At 38.1% G+C, this 25,587-nt stretch overlaps 1 protein-coding gene across 1 annotated transcript in view; it reads left to right on the top strand.

The window, feature by feature from the left end:
- Positions 1-269: 269 nt before the first annotated feature.
- MTO1 (mitochondrial tRNA translation optimization 1) overlaps positions 270-25,587 on the top strand; it is a 29,710-nt gene continuing 4,392 nt past the window's right edge. The window contains exons 1-11 of the mRNA XM_072832342.1: positions 270-608; positions 4,674-4,873; positions 4,954-5,071; positions 11,827-12,116; positions 13,640-13,752; positions 13,840-14,030; positions 14,475-14,605; positions 15,968-16,172; positions 16,253-16,424; positions 21,597-21,715; positions 25,214-25,374. Coding sequence (XP_072688443.1) covers positions 392-608; positions 4,674-4,873; positions 4,954-5,071; positions 11,827-12,116; positions 13,640-13,752; positions 13,840-14,030; positions 14,475-14,605; positions 15,968-16,172; positions 16,253-16,424; positions 21,597-21,715; positions 25,214-25,374 — 1,917 coding nt within the window. The 5' untranslated portion in view covers positions 270-391. The remainder of the gene's footprint in view (positions 609-4,673; positions 4,874-4,953; positions 5,072-11,826; positions 12,117-13,639; positions 13,753-13,839; positions 14,031-14,474; positions 14,606-15,967; positions 16,173-16,252; positions 16,425-21,596; positions 21,716-25,213; positions 25,375-25,587) is intronic.

Below are 25,587 nucleotides of genomic sequence, written 5' to 3'. Positions count from 1 at the left end.
AGTTTACCAGAAAATTCAAAGAATCTATTAAGGCAAAGTGATCAAAATCGTTGCTTGTAGATGACCACCTGGCTATTAGGGCTGCCACTTGCCGAAAAGGACAGAAAATCACCAAGTAGAAAAAACACCAATCCACAGCCATAAGAAATCAAAAGCCTCCACCGAGACCTTGAAACAGGGTTCACACCAGCTTGGCCACAAGCAAAGTTGGGAGTCCCGCTTCTCCAGTAAATTCCCGGCAAAGCCCCAATCAGCGCTGACGCTGGACGTAGACCGCTACGCTGTGACGTCAGAGCAAAGATGGCTGTGCCCTGGAGCCTTTCCCTCGTTCCCTAAGTTTTTGCGCCCATCTCGTGTCAGATGCAGAGTCAGACTCTGCTTTTCTCCAGCCATGTTTTCCGTCCGAGGTTGTGGTCTCTGGGTCGTGGCTTCCCTCACCAAAAAACACCTTCCGTTGGCCCGGTTCATCGGTGACGGCGCGGCGCCCTCGGCTCCGAACTTTGACGTGGTAGTCATTGGCGGAGGCCATGCCGGGACCGAGGCAGCCGCCGCTGCTGCTCGGTGCGGCTCCCGGACCCTGCTGCTCACCCACCGCGTGGACACGATCGGTGAGGAGTGTGGGCAGCTTGGGGCTTGGCGTAGGACGCAAGCTGCCAATATGCCCCTTCACCGCTTCCCAGTACCTGGTGCGGGCAGCCTTTCCCCTCCCCCGAGGCTAGTGAGAATCTTAGTGCCTGTGGTTTTATCCTTATTTGAGTTTCACAGATCATGTGGGCCTGCCTGGTTTAGGCAATTCGGTGGACCGTGGGTTGTGCTGCTGCTGACAGAAGTAATTAGTTGGGGAAGTTAGGGGCCGTGCCTTGGGAAAGGAAGAAGCTAAGAATACATGCTGATAGCTTCTTATTCGTTGTCATTTATGCTTTACTAGTTGGTTGCTTTGGGGAAAAAGTGAATTAACAACTGTTACGAATTATTTGTTAAAAGAGTGCTGTGTTCTCTCGAGATTTTGTGAAGCTCTTTTGAAGAACAGTGCTACTTTTTATTGCATTCTATATCTCTACAGGTGTTTATTTCCTGATTTTTATGCTCAGGAACCGACAGTGCTTTGTTCCGCACTTAATAGGCAATGAGTGGACGTCTATAATTTAAAGCAAGATCTCTCTCTGGCACCATAATAGATGCTAGCTAAAACATCATCTTTGTAAATCATGCACGCCTGTTTATTTCCTCCTGCATCTCGCTTAACCATCGACAGTAGAAATAGTAACTGTTTTGCAAAAATTGTGACTAAATCACATATTTGATACTCAAGTACTTTTTAAAAATTACCATTCAAATCATAACTGTAGAGAGATATATATTGTTAACCATGATTCTTTTAGAGGGGAGTGATGTGATTACCCAAAAGATTACAGTTTGTTTATTTTACATTTCAGCGTTATTTACACTTAAAAAAAATAGAGAGTGGATACTACCTTTCAATAATAATTTAAAAACCTAATGAAAAAAATACTGAACTAAGACGATATAAGTAATGTAGGTCTGTAAGGGATAAAGAGATTCTTATCAAAACCCATATTCATATTATTCTACCAACACAATACAACCTGTTTTCTTTTTAAATAAATGCATTTCAGAGACAGTAACTCTTATAGATGAACTTAGTGGATGACAATTTTTTTAAAAGATTTTATTTATTCATGAGAGACACAGAGAGAAGGCAGAGACAAGAGAGGGAGAAGCAGGCTCCTCACAGGGAGCCCTAGGGCTCTAGGATGACGCCCTAGGCGGAAGGCAGACGCTCAACTGCTGAGCCACCCAGGCAACCGGACAATTTTGTTTTTAAATCAAAATCTCATTTGGAAGGTAATTTAATATAGTGAAGTATCTTAAATATTTCTTCTTGGCCTAAGAAAGATAGCTTTGACCGAGAAAGTTCAACTGACCTAAGAATGCAAAAGGCAAGAATTGTCTTGTGATTTAATCATTATCATCTGCCAATAATAAAGTTAGAGGCAGAAAGTCTTTTCTCCTTTTTTTAAGATTTCATTTATCTATTTGAGAGAGAGATAGAGATCACAAGCAGAGAGAAGGAGGAGAGAGAAGCAGACTCCCCTCTAAGCCAGGAGCCTGATGTGGGGCTTGATCCCAGGACCCTGGAATCATGACCTGAGCCAAAAGCAGATGCTTAACAGACTGAGCCACCTAGGTGCCCCAGCCTTTTTTTCTACTAACCTGGAAAATAATATTTTTTGGCCAACTACTTTTGCATTTCACAATGAAAGAGAAAAGCCCTGTGTGCCTGTTTATTCTGTGTCACATTACCTATGCACTTTATGAAGAATGCTCATCATTGAAGAGATTGTTAGACATTCTGAATTTTAATCCAGGTTTCACTGAGTTCTAGCTGTGTGACTTTGGACAAGGGACAATTTCTTTAACCCCTAGTTTCTTTCTCTATAAAATAGAAGTAACAGTACTAACTTCAGTTTGCTGTAAAGTTTAAGCCGGAAAATATGCAAATCATCTTAAACAGTGCCTGATCTGTTAAGTGGTCAGCTGTTAAACTGTTGTTTTACCATAAGCTTTTCTATGGTACATAGGCAACCTAAATTCTTCAGTAGAAGGAAAAATGGACGGATTTATACATTTTTATTACCATTACCAGCCCCGAGTACTGGTACCACACTTGGGACGTTAGTAGTCTACCTAAGAATACAGATGACTTTCTTATTCCAACTCCAAATGATTGGAAATGAATGCTAGTTTCCTGGAATTCTATGTAGAGAACGATCTTGAGGGCTAAGCAAAAGAAAAGTGGCATGTTCAACTTTTATGTCCATAAGGAGAAGGGCTCAACATTGATAAATATATCTCCTTGAGAAAAGGTTTTCAGCAATTTAAAAAAACAAGGATTTCTTTGCATGTGACTTTCACAAATATAAGTTTTAAGATATGTATATAATATACAGTAATTCAATAAAGGGCCTAAAAATTGTTTAGAGATATAAGGAAGTGGTAGAATTGCAGTATTTGTTTTTTTCCCCTCACCAATGTATAAAGAGACTCATCTCTGGGAATGAAAGTTTGAGAAAAATGTCAGGAATTAGTGGGATTAGAATTTTTGAAACATTAACTGATTTATAATGGGAGTTAAAAACTAAGTCATTTTGGGGCACCTGGGTGGCTTGGTTGGCATCTAACTTGTGGTGGTTTTGGCTCACATCACAGTCTCCTGGTGGTGAGGTTGAGCCCATACCCCCGCCTTGGCCTCCAGGATCAGTGCATTGTCCCTGTCCCTGCCCCTCTGCCGCCTCCTCTCTCTCTCTTTCAAATAAATAAATCTTTTTAAAAACTCAGTCATTTTTATGAGTATCAATATTTTAAGACAGGGATTGAAACTTTAGATACTCTAGAAGTTAGACACAATTTAAACGTGTAAAGCTAGGTGGATGTAAAACAACATGGAATAATGGGAACAGTGGTGAGCTTCATTGTTTTGTTTGTTTTTAACAAAAGCTTCATGTATACCAAGCAAAATATGACCAGCAAATCACTGAGTTATGAGCTCTAAACTAAAAGTATCTGAGGGGCACTTGGGTGGCTCAGCGGTTGAGTATCTGTGTTTGGCTCAGGTCGTGATCCTGGGGTCCTGGGATTGAGTCCTGCATCAGGTCCCTGCAAGGAGCCTGCTTCTGCCTCTGCCTGTGGCTCTACCTCTCTCTCTGTGTCTCTCATGAATAAAGACCTTTTTTTTTTTTTTTTTTTAAGTATCTGAAATCTATCTTCTCTAAAGGCTGGAAAAGGATTACTTAAGAGTGATACAGAATAATAGAAAAAATTATACTTGGTGATGTCATTTCACATTTCTAGTTTTTCCATTTTGATTGCTAAGTAACAATTCAGGTATTTCAAGTGTGTTTAAGTTATTGTGGTGGGGTTTTTTTTTTTCCCCTAAACAAAAAAGGCCTGGTTGATACAATGTCTGAAAGAGAGGGAAGCATGTAGAGCTATAAAATATGTAAGATTGGACCCGAGTCTATAACTGGGAATTCATTATACTATTCTCTTTTATTCTTTAATAAAATAGCTTAAAATTAGGCCCCTGAATGTCTCAGTCAGTTAAGTGTCTGACTCTTGGTTTCAGCTCAGGTCATGATATATTGGGTCATGGGATCAAGCCCCACGTGGGGTTCCATGCTCAATGAGGAATCTGCTTGAAGATTCTCTTCCTCTGGCCTTCCCCCTGCTCACATGTCCTCTCTATCTCTCAAATCATTAAAGAAGAAATAGCTTAACATTTGTATGTGAAATAATATGTTGAATTAGAAACTAGGAATGCAAATTGGACTTCTTAAAAGTATCTTGATTTGGGAAGGTTTCATAAAGTAAGAATTTCAAAATCACATATTAAAGGAAAAGACAACCTAATGAACCAGTAAAAATATGCGTCAAGGAAAAGATTCAAAAGAAACTACAGTTAGTGGTTTGTTATCCAGGATGCCCTGAGTGACTCCTGTATCTCGTTGAGATTTTCTAATTTTCTCTCTAGCATTTGTTTCAAGTTTTCTTATTGTATGAGATGATTCTAGTCCGTTGTACAGACATTTCCCTATTAAACACTCACTATGTGCAGGGTGCTCATCTATTCATTTGATGTCTGTTCTGTTTAGGTCAGATGTCCTGTAATCCTTCCTTTGGTGGCATTGGCAAGGGGCATTTAATGAGGGAAGTTGATGCCTTGGATGGCCTGTGTTCTCGAATCTGTGACCAGTCTGGTGTACATTACAAAGTATTAAACCGGCGTAAGGGACCAGCTGTTTGGGGTCTGAGAGCTCAAATTGATAGGAAACTCTATAAGCGGAACATGCAGGTAAGGATGGGACATGAAAACAGGAGGGACTGTAGTGATTATTTTAATTTTATGTTTCAACTTGTGTTCTCTTTTGACAGAAAGAAATTCTAAATACACCGCTGCTTACTGTTCAGGAGGGAGCTGTAGAAGATCTTATTCTTACAGAACCAGAGCCTGAGCATACTGGGAAATGTCGTGTCAGTGGTGTGGTTTTAGGTGTGTACTTATTATGTACTTATTATAGATATAATAACAGTGTCAGACTCTGTGAAAAATTAATTTTAGACAGAACGTGAAGATGTTTTGCTTATTTTAGGAAATTGTTGTGCTGTCTCTTCATAGAAGAGGAAGACTACATTAAAAAATCATGTTCTTCCTTTCATCTTGAGTGTCATGAAGTTCAGTCAAGGGGACCCCTGGGTGACTTGGCAGTTTAGCGCCTGCCTTTGCCCCAGGGCATGATCTTGGAGTCCCAGGATCAAGTCGCACATCAGGCTCCCTGCATGGAGCCTGCTTCTCTCTCTGCCTGTGTCTCTGCCTCTCTCTCTCTGTGTGTCTCTCATGAATAAATAAATAAAATCTTAAAAAAAAAAAACAACAGTCAAATTCTAGGCTCATTTATACTATCTTAGTGTAATACTTTATAGCCTACATAAATGTGTTTTTCTCCTGGTCCTTCTGTTGTAATTTTTATTTTTCCTTCTCCTGACTTTTAAGTTTTTTAATTTGTATTTTACAATGTTTTATTTTTATTTTTTTTTATTTTTTTTTTTTAATTTTTTATTCATGATAGTCACAGAGAGAGAGAGAGAGAGAGAGAGAGGCAGAGACACAGGCGGAGGGAGAATCAGACTCCATGCACTGGGAGCCCGATGTGGGATTCGATCCCGAGTCTCCAGGATCGTGCCCTGGGCCAAAGGCAGGCGCCAAACCGCTGCGCCACCCAGGGATCCCTACAATGTTTTATATAAATATATATATATATATATATTTTTTAAGAGTTACAAATTAATTTTTTTAGAGCAGGAAGAAGGGCAGAGGGAGAGGAAGAAAGAGAATCTTAAGCAGGTTCTACACCCAGTACAGAGCCCAGTCTTACAACTCTGAGATCATGACCTGAGCTGGAATCAAGAGTCAGATGCTTAACCAGCTGAGCCACCAGGTGCCCCATGAATTAATTTTTGAATCAAAATAATACCTGCAGGGGCACCTGGGTGGCTCATTCGGTTAAGCGGCTGCCTTTGACTGAGTTCATGATCCCAGGGTTCTGGAATCCTGCTCAGTGGGAGTTTTCTCTCTCTACTGCTTGTGCTCTCTCATGCTCTCTCTCTCTCAAATAAATAAATAAAATCTAAAAAAAAAAAAAAATGCACATAATATTTACAAAAATCAAATAGAATTGAAAAGTTCATATGAGGGATGCCTGGGTGGCTCAGTGGTTGGGCGTCTGCCTTTGGCTAAGGGCATGATCCTGGAGTTCCAGGATCGAGTCCCACGTTGGGCTCCTACAAAGAGCCTGTTTCTCTTCCTTCTGCCTGTGTCTCTGCTTCTTCCTGTGTCTCTTATGAATAAAATAACTAAAATCTTTTAAGAATAAATAAATAAATAAAGTCATATGAAAAAACAATTATCTGTCTTTACGGACCTAACCACTTCAGTTTCACTTCTGATATGTACTTACATATTTCTGACTTTCGGTTTAGGATGATAAAAGTAGTTCTAGAAATGGGTTGTGGTAACAGCTGCACAATATTGTGAATGTACGTAATGATACTGAATTGTACACCTAAAAATGGCAAAAAAAAAAAAAGTTAATTTTATGTTATGTATATTTTACATAACAATAAAACATTGTATTCTTGTACCTATAAAATATAGAAAAGGTCTAAAATAGCATTTAAAGTTACCAAATTAGGGATCCCTAGGTGGCGCAGCGGTTGGGCGCCTGCCTTCGGCCTAGGGCGCTATCCTGGAGACCCGGGATCGAATCCCACGTCGGGCTCCCAGTGCATGGAGCCTGCTTCTCCCTCTGCCTGTGTCTCTGCCTCTCTCTCTCTCTCTGTGACTATCATAAATAAATAAAAAAAATTAAAAAAAAAAAAAATAAAGTTACCAAATTAAAAAAATAAATAAATAAAAATAAAGTTACCAAATTAACAGAAGCAAGCTAAACGTATAAAGGTCTGCACTAATAAATTTCTAAATAATATGCTTTTTTTTGTACTCCCTAAATTATCAGTATTAGATGTTATCTATTAACTTATAGTAGCTCTCTTTAATCCACTACTTTCTTCCCCTTATCCTTCTAATGTAATTATATTATAAATTTTGGTGATAGTATTTATATTATTATGTTTGAATATTGTTCACTACTTGGATCTGTAGTAATGAACAGATCCGAGTAGTGTGTTATGTTTGTTTGCTTTCATATACCTCTTTGCTTGGGTTAATGTTTGCCTCTCTCTCTCTCTCTCTCTCTCTCTCTTTCTGTGAGAGGGCACTTGTAATGAGCACTGTGGGGTGTGTATGCAAGTGATATATTAGTGAATTGTACTTCTGAAACCAATATTGCACTGTATGTTAACTAAAATTTAAATAAAAATTTTTTAAAATCAGTATGGACTAGAAGAAAAAATAATGAAAATCTAAAAAAAAAACTTGGGGTGCCTGGGTGGCTCTCAGGTAAGTGTCTGACTCTTGATCTTAGCTTAGATCTTGATTTCAGTGTTGTGAGTTCAAGCCCCACATTGGACTCTTTGCTGGGTGTGGAGCCTACTAAAAAGCAAGGGCAGCCCGGGTGGCTCAGCAGTTTAGCTGCCTTCAGCCCAGGGTGTGATCCTGGAGACCCGGGATCAAGTCCCATGTCCGGCTCCCTGCATGGAACCTGCTTCTCCCTCTGCCTGTGTCTCTCATGAATAAATAAATAAAATCCTTAAAAATAAATAAAAATAAACAAAAACAATAATAATAAAAAAGCATAATACATATTTATATTTTTTTGTATGTGGAAGGTTTTTTTCCTTTCTAAAAGTTTCTGGGATTTGTTTGGTTTTTTTTTTTTAAAGATTTTATTTATTTATTCATGAGAGACACAGAGAGAGAGAGAGAGAGAGGCAGAAACACAGGCAGAGGGAGAACCAGGCTCCCTGTGGGGAGCCCAACATGGGACTCCATCCCAGGATTCCAGGATCATGCCCCAGGCCAAAGGCAGGCACTAAACTGCTGAGCCACTCAGGGATCCCCAAGTTTCTGGGATCTTGTATTTGTCTTTGGTGTTCTGAAATTTTAAAGTAGTGTCCCTTAGTCTGCTCTTTGTTCATTCATTATGGTGAGATACTAAGTGTTCCCTTTTAATCTGGAAATCTGTCCTTGATCTGTATGTTTTCTTCTATTATTTTTCCATGCTTGTTTCTTGTAACTCCTATCCCTTTCTGAATTGGTCTTCTGGGATGCTTCTAGTTTTATTTTTTTGTCATTTTGACATACTTTCTTTGAAAACTTCCTTAAATTTATTGTCTAAATCCTTGTAATGAATTTTAAAATTTTATCATATTTTCATTTATAAATGGTGTCCTTTTCTCTGATTTTTTTTTTAGCATCTTGTTTTGGTTTCTGAATTTAATATCTTGTTTAATCCATATAAGGATTATATTGGTTTTTGAAGTTTCCTTTGATCTGTGTTGTTTTCTTCAGATTCTTTATTCTGTTTCTTTGGCTGCTTGCTTTCATGTACATGGCCTTCCTCAAGTGTCTAGAGAATGTCATCACTTAAAGTACAGATCTTGACCTAATTCCCTTGTTTTAAGAGTAATTTTTATTATAGATTTATTAATTTTTTTAAGTGGGGAATATATATACATAGTAAACAGTTCCTAAAGGGGACAAAAGAATGTAGAGTGAAAAGATGGACTCTTTCTCATCTTGTTCCCCAGCCAACCAGTTTTTCCCCTCAGGAGCACTTCTAGTTTCTTGTGTAGTCTCCATCTGTGTGTGTGTGTGTGTGTGTGTGTGTATCTCAGTGCGTATGGATATAAATATATATATATTTATAGAGAGAGAGTGGGGGCGGGAGGGGGACGTGGAGAGATGCAGAAACATAGGCAGAGGGAGAAGCAGGCTCCATGTAGGGAGCCTGATGCAGGCCTGGATCCCCGGACTCTGGGATCACGCCCTGAGCCGAAGGTAGACGCTCAACCACTGAGCCACCCAGGCATCCCAAAATGTATATATTTTATCAGATAGCAATAGTATCTTATCCACACTGTTCTGTACTTTGTTTTTTTAACCACTTAATCTGTGTCTTTGCTTTTGGGAGCTATTTCTTTTTTAAAAAGGATTGTGTTTTTGTTCTAATGATTATTTTAGTAACTATGATTTCATATAATATGCTTAAGCTTCTCTTTCTTCTGTCAGTGCTTACTGACTTTCCTCTCGGAATAGTTATTAGTTTTATTTTCATTTCCTTTTCTCTCCCCTTCTTCCTTTCTTCTCCAGATTTAATGATTATTGTTTTTATTAGTGCAGACCTTTATATGTTTAGCTTGTTTATACTTGTTACTTAATTTGGTAACTTTATTTTTTTTCTAATTTGGTAACTCTAAATACTATTTTAGACCTTTTCTATATTTTACAGGCACAAGAATACAATTTTTTATTATGGTAAAATGTACATAACATAAAATTAACTTTTTTTGCTATTTTTAAGTGTACAATTCAGTATTAGTAAGTACACACAATATTGTGCAGCTGTTATCACAACCCATTTCTAGAACTACTTCATCATCCTAAACTGAAACTCTGTCTGACTAACTGGTAACTCCCTCTCTTATCCAAAGAATAAATCTAACATTTTCCTATAAAGGGCTGTCTACACACAAAACCTTTTATTTTTTTTTTTAATTTTTTGTATTTATTTTTTTCTTTTTTTTTTTTTTAATTAGAATTTTTTTTAAAGACTTTTATTCACCTATTCATGAGAGACAGAGAGAGAGAGAGAGAGAGAGAGAAGCAGAGACACAGGCAGAGGGAGAAGCAGGCTCCATGCAGAAAGCCCGATGCGGGACTCGATCCCAGGTCTCCAGGATCATGCCTTGGGCCGAACGCAGGTGCTAAACTGTTGAGCCACCCAGGGATCCCTATTTATTTTTTTCTTGAATTCGATTTGCCAACATCCCGTCAAGTGCCCCCTCAGTGCCCGTCACCCAGTCACCTCAATCCCCCGCCCACCTCCCTTTCTACTACCCCATGTTTGTTTTCCAGAGTTAGGAGTCTCTCATGTTCTGTCACCCTCACTGATATTTCCCACTTATTTTCTCTCATTTCCCCTTTATTCCCTTTCGCTATTTTTTATATTCCCCTAATAAATGAGACCATATAATGTTTGTCCTTCTCCGATTGACTTACTTCACTCAGCATAATACCCTCCAGTTCCATCCACATCAAAGCAAATGGTGGGTATTTGTCGTTTCTAATGGCTGAGGAATATTCCATTGTATACATAGACCACAGCTTCTTTATCCATTCATCTTTGTTTTTTTTTTTTTTTTTAAAGATTTTATTTATTTATTCATAGAGACAGAGAGAGGCAGAGACACAGGCAGAGGGAGAAGCAGGCATCATACAGAGAGCCCGACGTGGGACTCGATCCAGGGTCTCCAGGATCACGCCCTGGGCCGCAGGCGGCGCTAAACCGCTGCGCCACCGGGGCTGCCCGCCATTCATCTTTGGATGGATACCGAGGCTCCTTCCACAGTTTGGATATTGTGGACATTGCTGCTATAAACATTGGGGTGCAGGTGTCCTGCCATTTCACTACATCTGTATCTTTGGGGTAAATCCCCAGCAGTGCAATTGCTGGGTCGTAGGGCAGGTCTATTTTTAACTCTTTGAGGAACCTCCACACAGTTTTCCAGAGTGGCTGCAACAGTTCACATTCCCACCAACAGTGCAAGAGGGTTCCCCTTTCTCCACATCCTCTCCAACATTTGTTGTTTCCTGTCTTGTTAATTTTCCCCATTCTCACTGGTGTGAGGTGGTATCTCATTGTGGTTTTGATTTATATTTCCCTGATGGCAAGTCATGTGAAGCATTTTCTCATGCACTTGTTGGCCATGTCTGTGTCTTTCTCCACACAAAACCTTTATATATAGATTTAACCATTTCTCTCATTTCAGTTCCAGCCTTCATTATTACATCCCTCAGTTCTCATTCTTGGTTCTCCAGTTTGTGAGCTGTGCAGGGCAAATTATTTCATTCTTTTTTTTTTTTTTTAAGATTTTATTTATTAATGACAGAGAGGGAGACAGGCAGAGGGAGAAGCAGGCTCCGTGCAGGGACCCTGACGTGGGACTCCAGCCCAGGTCTCCAGGATCACACCCTGGGCTGAGGCAGCGCCAAACCTCTGGGCCACCGAGGCTGGCCACCCCCCTTTGTTTTTAAGATTTTATTAATTTATTCATGACAGAGAGAGAGATTTCATTCTTATTAGTATGTTTTCCTCAGATTCTTGAGTTATATCCTTTTCCCATCTGTGAAATCAGTTATTGTTCTTCCATCTGCTTTCTGTCTGAAAATATTTTGAAAGTTCTCATCTTTTGGCAAGTTCTTTCCCATTACTTGTCCTTTTGGGTTTATACCTTTTTTGCGCCTTTATTTCAGGAGGGAGAAGAAATCATGTGAGGTAGTCTCTCATATTTAACCAGGAGTCTAAAATTAATTTTAAAAATTAACTGAGACTAACTTTTCAGTACTGACATGGCTTTAGGAACATGTGAATTAGTTCTTAGATGTTACTATGTTCTCACAGCTGTCTTGGATTCTTGGTATTAATAACATATAGCTTTCTTACTCATTTAAAATTATTTTTCTCAAGCTTCTAAAGACAGTTTCTCTATAGTTCTAATGTAAAATAGTAACATTTCAATTTGATCCATGTTAACAGGACACATTTTTTGCTCTTTCTTATCCTTTAGCGGATGGAAGCACAGTACATGCAGAGAGTGTGGTTCTGACTACCGGGACGTTCCTGAGAGGTGTGATTGTAATTGGATTAGAGATGCATCCAGCAGGACGTTTAGGGGATCAGCCTTCTGTAGGGTTGGCTCAGACTCTGGAGAAGTTGGGGTTTGTGGTGGGAAGATTGAAGACTGGGACTCCACCCCGAATTGCCAAAGAGTCAGTTAATTTTAGCATTCTAAACAAACAGACACCAGATAATCCATCCATACCATTCAGTTTTGTCAGTGAGACAGTGTGGATTAAGGTAAGATAATTTACAAAAACCTAACCTTACAGCTGACAGTGGTTATTCACAGCAGGATATAGCCCCTCTGTCCTTCTTTTTTTCCCTTCTTTCTCTTTTCTTCCCTTCCTTCCTTCCTTCACAATTCACCTTACATCACTATTACTTAGGGTGCAAAAAAGTGATTTTTAAAAGGATTAGCTAATTTAGATAATTGGGTGTTTCCCCATAAGTTCTTAAGTTTCATTACTTCAATAATTTTGCCCTTTTAAACTTTTTTGAAACAATTTGCGACTTACATAAACATTGCAAGACCATAAAACAAACTTCTATAAACCATTGAAATTTACCCATTGTTAATATTTTACTGTATTATCTATGTAGAAATATATAGCTATATGATATTTAATCTATAAAACAGTAGTATAGACATTCTTACTGTTTTCTTTTTTCAGAATATTTGAGAGTAAGTTGCAGAGATCATGACCCTTTATTTCTAAATATTTGAACATGGATTTCAGCTAAGCACAAAGACATGCTCTTATATAACCTCATTGCAATAATGAAATTTGGGGAATTTAACATTGATACAGTGCTATTATCTAGTATAAATATAGTTCATAGTCAGATATGGATATCTTTCGTGATACTGGTATTTTTGAAAAATACAGGATACTTTTGCCTACCTTTGGAATTATAAGAAATTATATAAAAATTATAAAATTATTTTTAAAAGGTATATTGTATGTTTAGAATTGAGGATTGATAACCAATGGTCCTAGTTTCTGATGAGTGTTATCCTGATAAGTGGCCCCAAATATTCTGCTGTCTTGAACAGGTTATATGTTTGCATTGGTAAAATGTAAATTGTGATGCTACTTTCTTAATGTGTTTATTTGTAAACTGCCTATTATAAAATTTCAAGTTTATGGACAGTAGAAAAAAATAGCAAAATGAATCTGTCTCACCCAGCTTCAATAAGTAATATTTTTTGCCATTCTTGTTTCATTTTTCTTTAACACTTTCTTTTTGGGAAGTTTTAAGCTACAGTCCCAAATATCACATCATTTCACTTACAAATACTTTGATATATGTCCTTAACAGATAAGAACTTTGTAAAAACCAACCACAATAGCATGATCATGCCCAGAAAATGAGGACCAAATAAGGACTACACATTGAGTTGGATGACTTGCCTCATAATAACAGTTCCTCTCCTTTTTTTTTTTTTTTTGACATTTATATGTGGAAGAAACTGAGTAATCTGTTCTCTAGAATTTCCCACAGTCTAAATTTCTCTGATTTTATCCTTCTGGAGCCTTAAATATGTTCTTCCATTTTCCATATTTTCTGCAAACTGGTAGGCTTGTTTGAATTTAGGTTCATCTTTTGGGTTGCTTTTGGCAAGAATATTTCATTAGTACTCAGCATTATGCATGGGTTTAATGTTTATAAAGTACGTGTATGTCATGTGTGTAATTTATATGAGTAAAAGATAAACTAGTAAAGAAGCAAACATTGTTATAAATAATCCTATATTTTAGCCAGAAGATCAGCTGCCGTGTTACTTGACTCACACGAACCCTAGAGTGGATGAGATTGTCCTTGAGAACCTTCACCTTAATAGTCATATTAAGGAAACTACAAGAGGACCCCGGTAAGGACAAAACATCACATTAAAGAATGATGTCAACCCTCTTTTGTTTGCTTCATTAAATTTTAAAATTTCATTGTCCTATTCTAGGTACTGTCCATCCATTGAATCAAAGGTTTTGCGTTTTCCAAACCGTCTACATCAGGTTTGGTTGGAACCTGAAGGAATGGATTCTGAGCTCATCTACCCTCAAGGGTTATCTGTGACACTGCCAGCTGAATTACAAGAGAAAATGATTACATGCATCAAAGGCTTGGAGAAAGCTAAAATGATTCAACCAGGTAAAGAGAATCATAGCTGCCCCTCCATTTGGCTCAGCATTGCTTTAGCAGGTAGTGAGGAGGTCTTAGCTACAGTCATAGTTGCCTTAGAGCCTCAGAAGACAAAGCCCAACATCCATGTATTTAGATATATTCTTTGTCAAGAGCATTTTTTAAAAGATTTTATTTACTTATTTGACAGAGAGAGAGTACGTACAAGCGGGGGAGCAGCAGGCAGAGGGAGAGCAAGCAACAGGCTCCCCGCTGAGCAGGGTACCCAATGATGTGGGGCTCTATCCCAGGACTCTGGGATCATTGACCTGAGCTGAAGGCAGACACTTAACCGAATGAGCCATTCAGGTGGCCCTGTTTTTCAAGAGCATTTAATGATAATGTTTGCATCTCTACTTTGAGACAAATCCAGCTCTGTTTTTACTTACTTTGTATTTTTTCTTCTTTGGTCAGGATATGGTGTTCAGTATGATTACTTAGACCCCCGTCAGATCACTCCTTCTCTTGAGACTCATTTGGTGCAACGGCTCTTCTTTGCTGGCCAGATAAATGGCACTACTGGTTATGAGGAAGCTGCAGCTCAAGTAAGAGGTTGTTCAAATGTTACTATAAACAAAAAAAGACTGTTTCACTGGTGTTCCTTCTCTTAATTTCTGTTGTGATAACTATATAGATCTTAGATATACAACTCATAAATTGTAATAGAAGACTTATTTCTGTTTCATGGGTGGCTACTATATACAATAGAATTTTTAAAAACTTGTGGGTTTTGTTGTGGTTATATTTTGTTTTATTTGTGTTCAGTTGACACACAATGTTATAATAGTTTCAGGTATACAACCGAGTGATTTGACAAGTTTATACATTATGCTGTGTTCACTACAAGTGTAGCTACCATCTGTCCTGTCATATCCCTATTACAGTATCATTGACTGTATACCTTATGCTGTGCCAAACACTTGTGGTTTTAATTCTCTCTTCTGAGCTCCTAGGTCTGATACCATATTTGATTAGATTTATTGCATTTGAAATTTTAAAAAAGATTTTATTTTTAGGGACACCTGGGTGGCTCAGCGGTTGAGCATCTGCCTTCGGCTCAGGGCATGATCCTGGGATCTGGGATCAAGGCCTGCATCGGGCTCCCTATGGGGATCCTGCATCTCCCCCTGCCTATATGTCTGTCTCTCTCTCTTTCTCTCTGTCTCTCATGCATAAATAAATAAATCTTTAAAAATAAATAAATAGGGCAGCCTGGATGGCCCAGCGGTTTAGTGCCACCTTCAGCCCAGGGTGTGATCCTGGAGACCTGGGATCGAGTCCTATATCAGGCTCCCTGCATGGAGCCTGCTTCTCCCTTTGCCTGTGTCTCTGCCTCTCTCCCTCTCTCTGTGTCTCCTGAATAAATAAAATCTTTAAGAAGATAAAAATAAATAAATACATACTTTCATAAAGATTTTATTTTCAAATATCTCTATACCCAACCTGGAGCTCAAACTTAACAACCCCGAGATCAAAAGTCACATGCTTTACTGGCTGAACCAGCCAGACATCCCTGAGAGTTTTTGAAAAAGAAAATTAAGTTCTTTCAACATTACTTTGTTGCAAGTTATCATATTCCTCTTAAGTGAGAAGTTATGTTATTTTTACTTAAAAGTGGCAAAAGGCTAGAAGGGTTTTATGAGTGGATTTTTACAAATATATTAGCCCACCTAAGGCTTATCAGGAACGTTAAATACTTTTGAAAACAATGAAACATAACCTTCTAAAGTGGTACATTACCTGTATTCTGTTTTTGAAGAAGTACCACATTTTCTGTCTATTCTCACTCTTCTGGGCAGTGTGTGCTTTCTTACTACCTGATGCTGTTTCTTCCAGGTAGTGTTCTAACTAGAGTAGCTCTTTGTTCTGTTCATAATGGCCTTTTAAACATTTCAGTCCTCTTGTAGGGTGTGATAGCTGGAATCAATGCAAGTCTTCGGGTCAAACACAAGCCTCCTTTTGTTGTCAGCCGAACAGAAGGCTACATAGGAGTCTTGATTGATGACCTCACCACACTGGGTACCAACGAACCATACCGCATGTTTACAAGCCGAGCAGAGTTCCGTTTGTCACTGCGCCCTGATAATGCCGACAGCAGGCTCACATTCCGAGGTAACTCTTCACTGAGTCTTGCAACCAGGTTTTCTCTTTAAAACCTCTCTCATTATATTCTTTTTCCTCCCCTCTTCTAGGGTATAAGGAAGTTGGATGTGTATCCCAACAACGATATGAAAGAGCTTCTTGGATGAAGTCTTCTTTGGAAGAAGGCATTTCTGTGCTAAAATCCATTGAGTTTTCAAGTTCTAAATGGAAAAAGTTAATTCCAGAGGCTTCTATAAGTATTGTTAAAAGTCTGCCACTCAGGTATGCACTTTTAATATAGACTTTTCTCACTTTTTACAAAAAGTGAGATTGTTTCAGAGAGACATTACCTGTGGATTCCTTTTTTTTTTTTTTTTTTTTTTTTTTTATTTATGATAGGCACACAGTGAGAGAGAGAGGCAGAGACATAGGCAGAGGGAGAAACAGGCTCCATGCACTGGGAGCCCGACGTGGGATTCGATCCCGGGTCTCCAGGATCACGCCCTGGGCCAAAGGCAGGCGCTAAACCGCTGCGCCACCCAGGGATCCCTGGATTCCTTTTTTAATTTATTTTTTGGATTCCGTATTTTAAATGAATTTAGCTTACTTTTGGCTTCTTTTCAAAATCCTTTAGATACAACCCATTTCCTTATTCAGTATTAAATATACATATGATTCTAAATTATCTTTATCTTTTATATAATATTTCTGTGGCTCCCATTGAGTTCTTCTAGCTTTCTTAAGATTTAGAGGGTCAAACCAAGAAATACTGTTAATCTGCCTTCTGTTATAAGTATGGAGTAGTTGGAAACCTCTTTTTTAAAATTAATTATTTTAGAAAGAGAGAATGTGCCCACATATGAGGGGCAGAGGGAGAGAATCTCAAGCAGACTCTGCTGAGCATGAAGCCAATGCAGGGCTCAGTGTAACAACCCTGAGATCATGACCTGAGCTGAAACAAAGAGTGGGACACCCAACCAACTGAGCCACCTAAGTGCCCCAAAAACCTCTTTGGTTAAGCAGACTATGTTAAATTTTATGGACTTCCATGAAGAGTTCCTTGCTATATGTTAGATTTTTTGTCCTTGTTTTTATTATTCTGGTTATATGGACTCTGAACCTAAAGGACATTAATATAGAGCTTTTGCTTCATAGATGTATTCTTAAGGACTTTGCATGGCTCAAAATCTGCATATTTCAGCACTCATTTTTCCGCATTTAAAAAATGTAAACTAATTTGGGTCGGGATGTGCCCAGAAGGCATAAATCTAAAATCATTGTAACTTAGGGGCACCCTGGTAGCTCTGTGTTTGAGCATCTGCCTTTGGTTCAGGTCATGATCCTGAGGTCCTAGGACTGAGTCCCTCAGCAGACTCCCCAAGAGGAGCCTGCCTCTGCCTATGTCTCTGCCTCTGTGTAAATAAATAAAATCTTTAAAAACATTTTTTTAGGGATCCCTGGGTGGCGCAGTGGTTTAGCGCCTGCCTTTGGCCCAGGGCGCGATCCTGGAGACCCGGGATCGAATCCCACGTCAGGCTCCCAGTGCATGGAGCCTGCTTCTCCCTCTGCCTGTGTCTCTGCCTCTCTCTCTCTCTGTGTGTGACTATCATAAATAAATAAAAATTAAAAAAAAAAAAAAAATAAATAAAAATAAAAACATTTTTTTAAATTTAAAAAATTATTGTAACTTAGAAGCAAATATGGTGGTGTTGATCTTGCAATTATGTCTCCAATATATTTTTCTGTTTTATTTTTCCTTTTTTTTAACCCTGTTTTTCTTGTGAGGGATTTTGTAGACTTAAAGGCATACCTATTTTAATGCTGCTTTTTATTATCTCTAATCTTTTCTTTTTTTTTTATTTTTATTTTTTTTATTTTTATTTATTTATGATAGTCACACAGAGAGAGAGAGAGAGAGAGGCAGAGACACAGGCAGAGGGAGAAGCAGGCTCCATGCACTGGGAGCCCGACATGGGATTCGATCCCGGGTCTCCAGGATCGCGCCCTGGGCCAAAAGCAGGCGCTAAACCACTGCGCCACCCAGGGATCCCTTTATCTCTAATCTTTTCTTATTTTATTTATTCATGAGAGACACAAAGAGAGAGAGAGAGGCAGAGATATAGGGAGAGGGAGAAGCAGGCTCCATGCAGGGAGCCCAATGTGGGACTCGATCCTGGGACTCCAGGATCACGCCCTGAGCCAAAGGCATAGATGCTCAACTGCTGAGCGACCCCGGCAACCCCCCAAGTTTTCATTTTCACAGGAATTTCCCAAAACACTGACTCTACTGTTAGAAGACATTAAGCAGATTTTTAATTATAGTAAAAGTAAGTGTTAAAGAACCTGCATTGTAGTCACCCAAACCAGGGAATCTTATTCACGAGATTGACAGCCCGATTGATAAATGAGGACACTGGATATGTTTACCAGCTAAGTGGCACTGGGAGATGACAGTAGTATAAACATCGTTTATAATCCACTCAGTATTCCAGTATTTGCTTAAATTTAGGAAGGTTCAGATTATTTCAGACTTTGTGCAAAGAATTTATAATGTCATCCTTTGTTTTGACAGATATTGTACTATTTCAAATTTTTTTTTTACTATTTCAAATTCTTATAACTAAAATTTGTATTGTATTAAATGTGACTAATATATAGTGAGGTAACATTGCTAGTAGGGTAAGTTTTTAACACAGTCTAAAATGTTAACTGATGAATAAAAATATAAATGAAAGGCTATCAGGTTTTTTACCAAATCACAAGAGTAGCCATTTTATTAAGGTGACTAAAAAAATAACAATTTAGCCAAATGCTTTTTTTAATAATTCAAATATCTTTCTCTTCAGGAGAAACCATATTTGATTTCAGCAGAATATTTACAGTCTAGCATTTAGTCTCCCTAAATAAACTCACGTTATCAATGCCTAGATATATAAAGCTAGAAAGGTAGAAGATTGGTCAAAATACATTTATTGCACTTATAGTGTACATGCCAAGCTCTGTGCTAAGCACTCACAAGTTGAACCAGACTTTGAACAGGCATTTTAACAGAAGAGATATACAAGTAACTGCACACACATTTCCTGTCCAGATTAGAGGGAAATACACTGATGTGTTAGATTGTCTCTTATGTTCTGTTGAGGTATACTAACTTGTCCTCTCTGTGCCTGAGCTCTGAACTCTGAGGCTTAAGCTCAATTCAAAGCAAGTCTTGAAGTTTGGATCTAAGAACAGTTCCAAGGCTTATAAATAAAGTATTATTTTTTTAATTTTAAGTTGGATGGTCAAGCACTTTTCTTTGAAGTCATAGATTCCAAGATAATGCTTTTTTTGGTTAATCATTAGATGGTTCCAGTAAGTTCTGTAGTTTAAAAGACAACCCAGCCATTTCCCTTTTGGAGCTTAGGGTTATATGGTTTCACTGTAGCTTATGAGATGAGGCCTCTGTAATTAATTGACCTAATTTGTCTCTTGGAGCACAGCAGAACTGCCCAGAATTTCTGTACATTCTCAGAGCAGTGGTCTGAGGAAAAAATAAGCCAATCATCTGCAAAGGGTGATAATGCATGACTATGGTAATAAACAGTAAAGAAGGTGGTTGGGAGACCTGGGAAGACCTGGCACTCCTGGATGGACAGATCTGACTTTCTGTTGACTTGATAATTAATTTTATTTGGGATGGACAGAATTTATCAGAAACGTTAATCTATTAGAGAAAATATCAAAAAAAAAAAAACAAAAAAAAAAAGAAAGAAAGAAAATACCAAATTTAGTAAACTAAGGCAGTAAATGTGAGGAAATTGTACAGATCGGTGAGTCTCGTGAGAACCAAACAAAATGAGAAGGAAACTGCAGAATATTTCATAGTTGGGACCACAAGAATGAGGTGAGCCAAGGGCAGTACCATAGTTCAACTAAGTTGTACAAAGGTCTTGGCAACAATGGAACTCCTTATGTACCACTTTTCGTTAGCCTGCCAATAACTTTTTAAATGAATTATAACCAAAAAAGCCAAATGTAAATGAAGTCAGTTATAATTAACAGAGCAACAACTGGTCAAGTTCACTTCACCTTTGGGAAGGGCTAGAAGGTGGGGGTGTCAGATATCAAGAAGGAATCTGAGATCAGTATGAAAGGATTAAACTGGCCAAAGGAGCACTAGAACTTCTGGAGATGAAACATACCGGAAGTTTCTCTCTCTTGTTGGATCTTTCTTAACAAATGTCAATGAATCAAGTTATTACAAATCTTATCTGATCTGTCAGCATTTACTGAGGCATGTTCTCTTGGTGAGCCATGTAAGTTGCCTGAGAATTTCAGCAATTGTCTTTATTAGCTGCATATATTGATTGTTCTCCTCTCTCTTTGCTTTGGCCCAGGAAGCCTTAGTCTAACCAGAGTAGTAGAAGTAGAACTGAGAATTAGCTGCCTAAAGTTTCCAATCAGTAAAAATTGAAATGGAGATAATACTAAGTTAGAAAATATCCAACTAGAAGAATACTTAGGATCCCTTACTTTTTAGAAAAGCGTTTGACCATCATTTTCATCAGTTTGTTTTGAAGAGACTTTAAAACATACTTACAGGGGCCCCTTGTTCTTACTTGGGAAGTTCTGCAAAAGAAAGAAAGAGATCTTTAGCTGGTTTTGAGCAAGCAAGAGGATGACTCCTTCACAGGACATAGGGCTTACCATGACTTAGAAGTAAATTCTCAGGGAATTCAATCAGACCCTTGTTATCAGAGGATATTTTATCCTTACAAGAAAGGGAAGAAAAAAGGATTATAGTAATGCAACCTTTACCAAAACCTATTTCTCATGATAAAGGAAAGGAGTTGGGGAGAGCTACATACTAGTCTTATTGAGGTTCTATTGTGTTGTATATCTACTGCTTTGCTGACTGTGCTTGGAAAGAATTAGGAGTATCTTTTGATATTAGTATTCTGAGATTTGGCGGGGATCCCTGGGTGGCTCAGCGGTTTGGTGCCTGCCTTTGGCCCAGGGCGCAATCCTGGAGTCCTGGAATCGAGTCCCATGTCAGGCTCCCGGCATGGAGCCTGCTTCTCCCTCCTTCTGAATCTCTGCCTCTCTTTCTCTCTATGCCTATCATAAATAAATAAATAAATCTTTAAAAAAAAATTCTGAGATTTGGCATTATTTCCAAGGAATCAAGTTCTTTTTTTTTTTTTTTAAGATTTTATGTATTTATTCATGAGAGACACACACACACAGAGGCAGAGACATAGGAAGAGGGAGAGGCAGGCTCCCCAGAGGGAGCCCGATATGGGACTTGATCCCAGTACCCCAGGATCACGACCTGAGCCAAAGGCAGACAACCACTAAGCCACCCAGGTGCCCCAGGAATGTTATTTTTGATTGGGCTTATATCATATGGACCCCTATCTTTCGTTTTGTTTTTTGGACCTCTGTGCTAATGAAACTTTTGTGTATTTGCAGAGCTCTAGATGTTCTGAAGTATGAGGAAGTAGACATGAAGTTGTTAGCCAAGGCTGTTCCAGAGCCCTTGAAGAAGTATGTTGAAAGTAGAGAGCTAGCTGAAAGACTGAAAATAGAAGGTAGAAGATAATTTTTTACTTAACATGCCTATATGTTCGCTTTTCCATTTGTGCAAATTATGAATGGACAGCAGATTCATTAAGAAAGAGTGCTATGAAAAAAAAAAAAAAGAAAGAGTGCTATGTTAAGAGGAGCCATCATTACCATGGAACCAGCATAGTCTTAGGCTCTATGCTACTTACAGTAGAGTTCCCAGGCAAGCAGCATTGCAACACACAGAACTTGTTAGAAATATGGAATCTCACAGTCTACCTCAGACTGAGTAAGCATCTGCATTTTATTTTATTTTTATTTTTATTTTTTTTAGCATCTGCATTTTAACAAGATCCCTGGGTAGTTTGTGAGCACATCTCAAGTTTGGGAAATGCTATAAGGTTTACCAAAAATAACCCAAAAAAGCCAAAAACAAAACTTTTTTTTTCCTTAAACTTCCTTTTACATCTTCCCCATCTGGTGTTCTAACAATGAGAAAAATAATACTGTCTTTGGCTTTGATAATATACTGGAGTACTCTACTAACAAATACTTACTTTGAATCAGGCAAAGAAATCAGAGCCTGCCCCTATACATTATAACATATATCATGCTCTCATACTTTCCAACAGTGAACTGACCATTAAAGCTATAGATGACTTTGTAGTTGTACTGTATTTTTTCAAGTTTTTCATTATGAAAAATTTCAGACATAAAAATACTGAGAATAATATCACCTTCTGCATCTTGATAGCTGTTTTTTCCTGAGGTGGCAGATTATTTGGAGAAAAAGGGAATAGAAAGAGCTGGAAAGAAGGGTAGGAGAAGTTGGATAATGATGTACTGTTCAAATATGAAATAACTTTAAATTCCTTGGAGATCAGCCAAAGTGGTAAGAATGCTACATTTCCTCTAGCAATGGCAGTTTCTTTTAGCTCCATAGAGATCTACCGCTTTGCTATGCTTTGGCTGTACATACAGATGACCCAAGTGCTACCTATCATCCCACCATGCAAGTTACCAAAAGTCCAGCAACAAAGGGAAACTCACCAAAACTCTAGAATCATTATTCTGAATGACCAGACACTACACTTACACTAATGTCTAAGAAATAATGTTGACCTTTTATTTCAACATCATGATTTCTCTATTGAGTAAAAATTACTTTATTGAACATTCAGGCTGTTATCACCTGAGAACAGGTGATTAAATTCTATATTTTATATATATATATAAAGTTTATTTAAGTCATCTCTACACCCCACTGTGGGTCTTGAGCTCATAACCCTGAGATCAAGAGTCACATGTTCTTCCAACTGAACCAGCCAGGTGCCCCTAAATTCTATATTTTAAACTTGGTTTGCAATTTACTTTGATCCATAAATCACCAGATTTGTGTTAGAATAATCCAGAATAATTTAACTTGTTCATAGAAAACCCTAACTTCAGCCACAGAGTAGCTACTATTTTGCCTTGTTTTTTTAAAGACTCTGGCATAAAAAAAAAAAAAAAAAAAGACTCTGGCATATATAGACTCTAATTTATATCCATGGCTTAAAAGAAACATTAGGTTAAAATATATCATTGACTGTCAAACCACTATATGCCTCCCACCCCCACCAGGGAGGAAGTTTCTTGATGGCAGAAATCAACTTCGGATTCTTCTTTGTATTATCTCTGTTTTGATATATATGTATATGTGTGTATATATATATTTGAAAGTTTAAATAAATATACCTTTAACATATATATTATCTCTCATTTGTATCCCATGAACTTCTATAGGGTCTATTTATGAGTCATACAATTATATTACAGTTTTTTGTGCTAATTTGTCATATTACAATTTGTATTAAGCCCTTTACATGCAGTATTTTGTTTGACATTTAGAACTGTCCTGTGAAGAATGGGTCTTAGCCTTATTGTCTTAATTTTACATTAAGTGGTAACTTGCCTAAGATCACAAAATTGGTGGGCGGCAGAGCTGGGATTTGAACTTAGCTTGTCTGACAGCAAGGCCTGTGTACTTAACAACTATCTTTTGTTGCCATGAAGACCATCATAAGTCATCTGGGTTAGCCCTTACAATTTCTAGATATGGGGCACCCGGGTGGCTCAGTCAGTTAAGTGTCTGACTCTTGATTTCAGTTCAGATCTTGATCTCAGGGTTGTGAGTTCAAGCCCCACATTGGGCTGCATGCTGGCCTGAAACCTACTTTAAAAAAGAAAGAGAAAAGAAGGAACGAAGGAATGAAGGAAAGAAAGAAAAAGGTAAGAAGCTAAGGCCCAGAAGGATAATGATGGGCCCATACTCAGAGGGTAGAGCCAGGCCCAGAGCTGAGATTTTCTAACTGCTAGTCAAGTAACTGAAGCAGATATTACCAAAACCTTTAGGGAAGACTGGCTTTCTTGAACAGGACAGATTGACTACCTCAATTTAGACTTGATCTGATTTGATTTTTTAAATATTTTATTTATTTATTTGACACAGAGAGATATAGAGCAAAAGCACATGGAGCGCCAGGCAGCAAGAGAAGCAGACTCCCGGCTGAGCAGGTAGCCCGATGTGGGGCTCCATCCCAGGACTCTGGGATCATAACGTGAGCTGAAGGCAGATGCTTAACCAATTAAGCCACTCAGGCACCCCTCAATTTAGATTTTAAAACAGGTTTTGAGTTTATTTTTCTAAGAAGAGAATGCTATACAAAATAATTGCTAAATTATCCTTCTAACTTCACTTGAATAAAGCCTTAAAATATTTAAATTGTTACATCTAAAAAACTCCATTTTTAATTAAAAATTATAGCTTTATAATGGACATGATTCTGAAAACCATTTTCTTAAAGAAACAGCTTATCTTTAGGACCTAAAATTCAAACTCACAGCCTATTGAGGGTTAGCACTGAGAGGGAAAAATTTGTACTGAGAGGAAAAGCAGTATCTTCTAATTTTCCAGATTTTTAAAATTTCTAAGTAATCTCTACAATGAGCATGGGGCTTGAACTTACAACCCTAAGATCAAGAGCCCCATGCTTTACTGCCTGAGCCAGCAAGGAGCCTTTTAATTTTCCACGTTTTATTTTTTTTAAGATTTTATTTATTTACTTGACAGAGAGGGAGAGTGAGAGAACACAAGCAGGGAGAATGGCAGGGGGAGAGAGAGAGAACAGACTCCCCACCAAGCAGGGAGTCTGATTTGGGGCTTCATCCCAGAACCTGAGACACTTAACCTGCTGAGCCACCCAGGCACCCCAATTTTCCAGATTTTTGAAATGAAAGGACATGCAGTAAACTATCAGATGGAATGCTGCAGTTGGTGTGCAAGATATGCCCTCATTTAGCTTCAATTTTCTCATCTACAAAAGGGAACACTTACGCCACTTATTTCATGGTGCTGGGAAAAGTGTTGAAAGTGATAACGTATACAGAAGTTTTTGTAAGTAAAAACTATAAAACACAAGTTGTTAATATCATCTGAGTATCATAACATAATTAATTAATAATTAATTAATTCTGTTCACCAGCCACTTATGAATCAGTGTTGTTCCATCAGCAACAACAAATAAAGGAAGTTCAGCAGGATGAAGCTCTCCAACTGCCAAAAGACCTAGATTATTTAACCCTCAGAGATGTGTCTTTGTCTTATGAAGTTCGAGAGAAGCTACATTTCATTCGCCCAGAAACGGTAAGAAACCAGGCAGTGGAAAGGAGAGGGTTATAAATAAAGAGCCAGTGCTTTAATTTTTTAAACTTTGATTTATAGTGATCACATAATTAATGTTTTGTTTCATCATAAAAAATCTAACCTTGTATTTTCTTATATCTCTTTGTATGACAGATGGTTTGTTTTTGAGAGACCAAAAAACTTAGTCTAAATAAATAACTAGAAGAATTGAGT

The sequence above is a fragment of the Canis lupus genome, chromosome 7 (genome assembly GCF_048164855.1).
Source record: "Canis lupus baileyi chromosome 7, mCanLup2.hap1, whole genome shotgun sequence".
Classification (NCBI taxonomy): Eukaryota; Metazoa; Chordata; class Mammalia; order Carnivora; family Canidae; genus Canis; species Canis lupus.
Note: the sequence above shows the minus strand (reverse complement) of the source record. Positions and strands in the feature narration are given on the sequence as shown.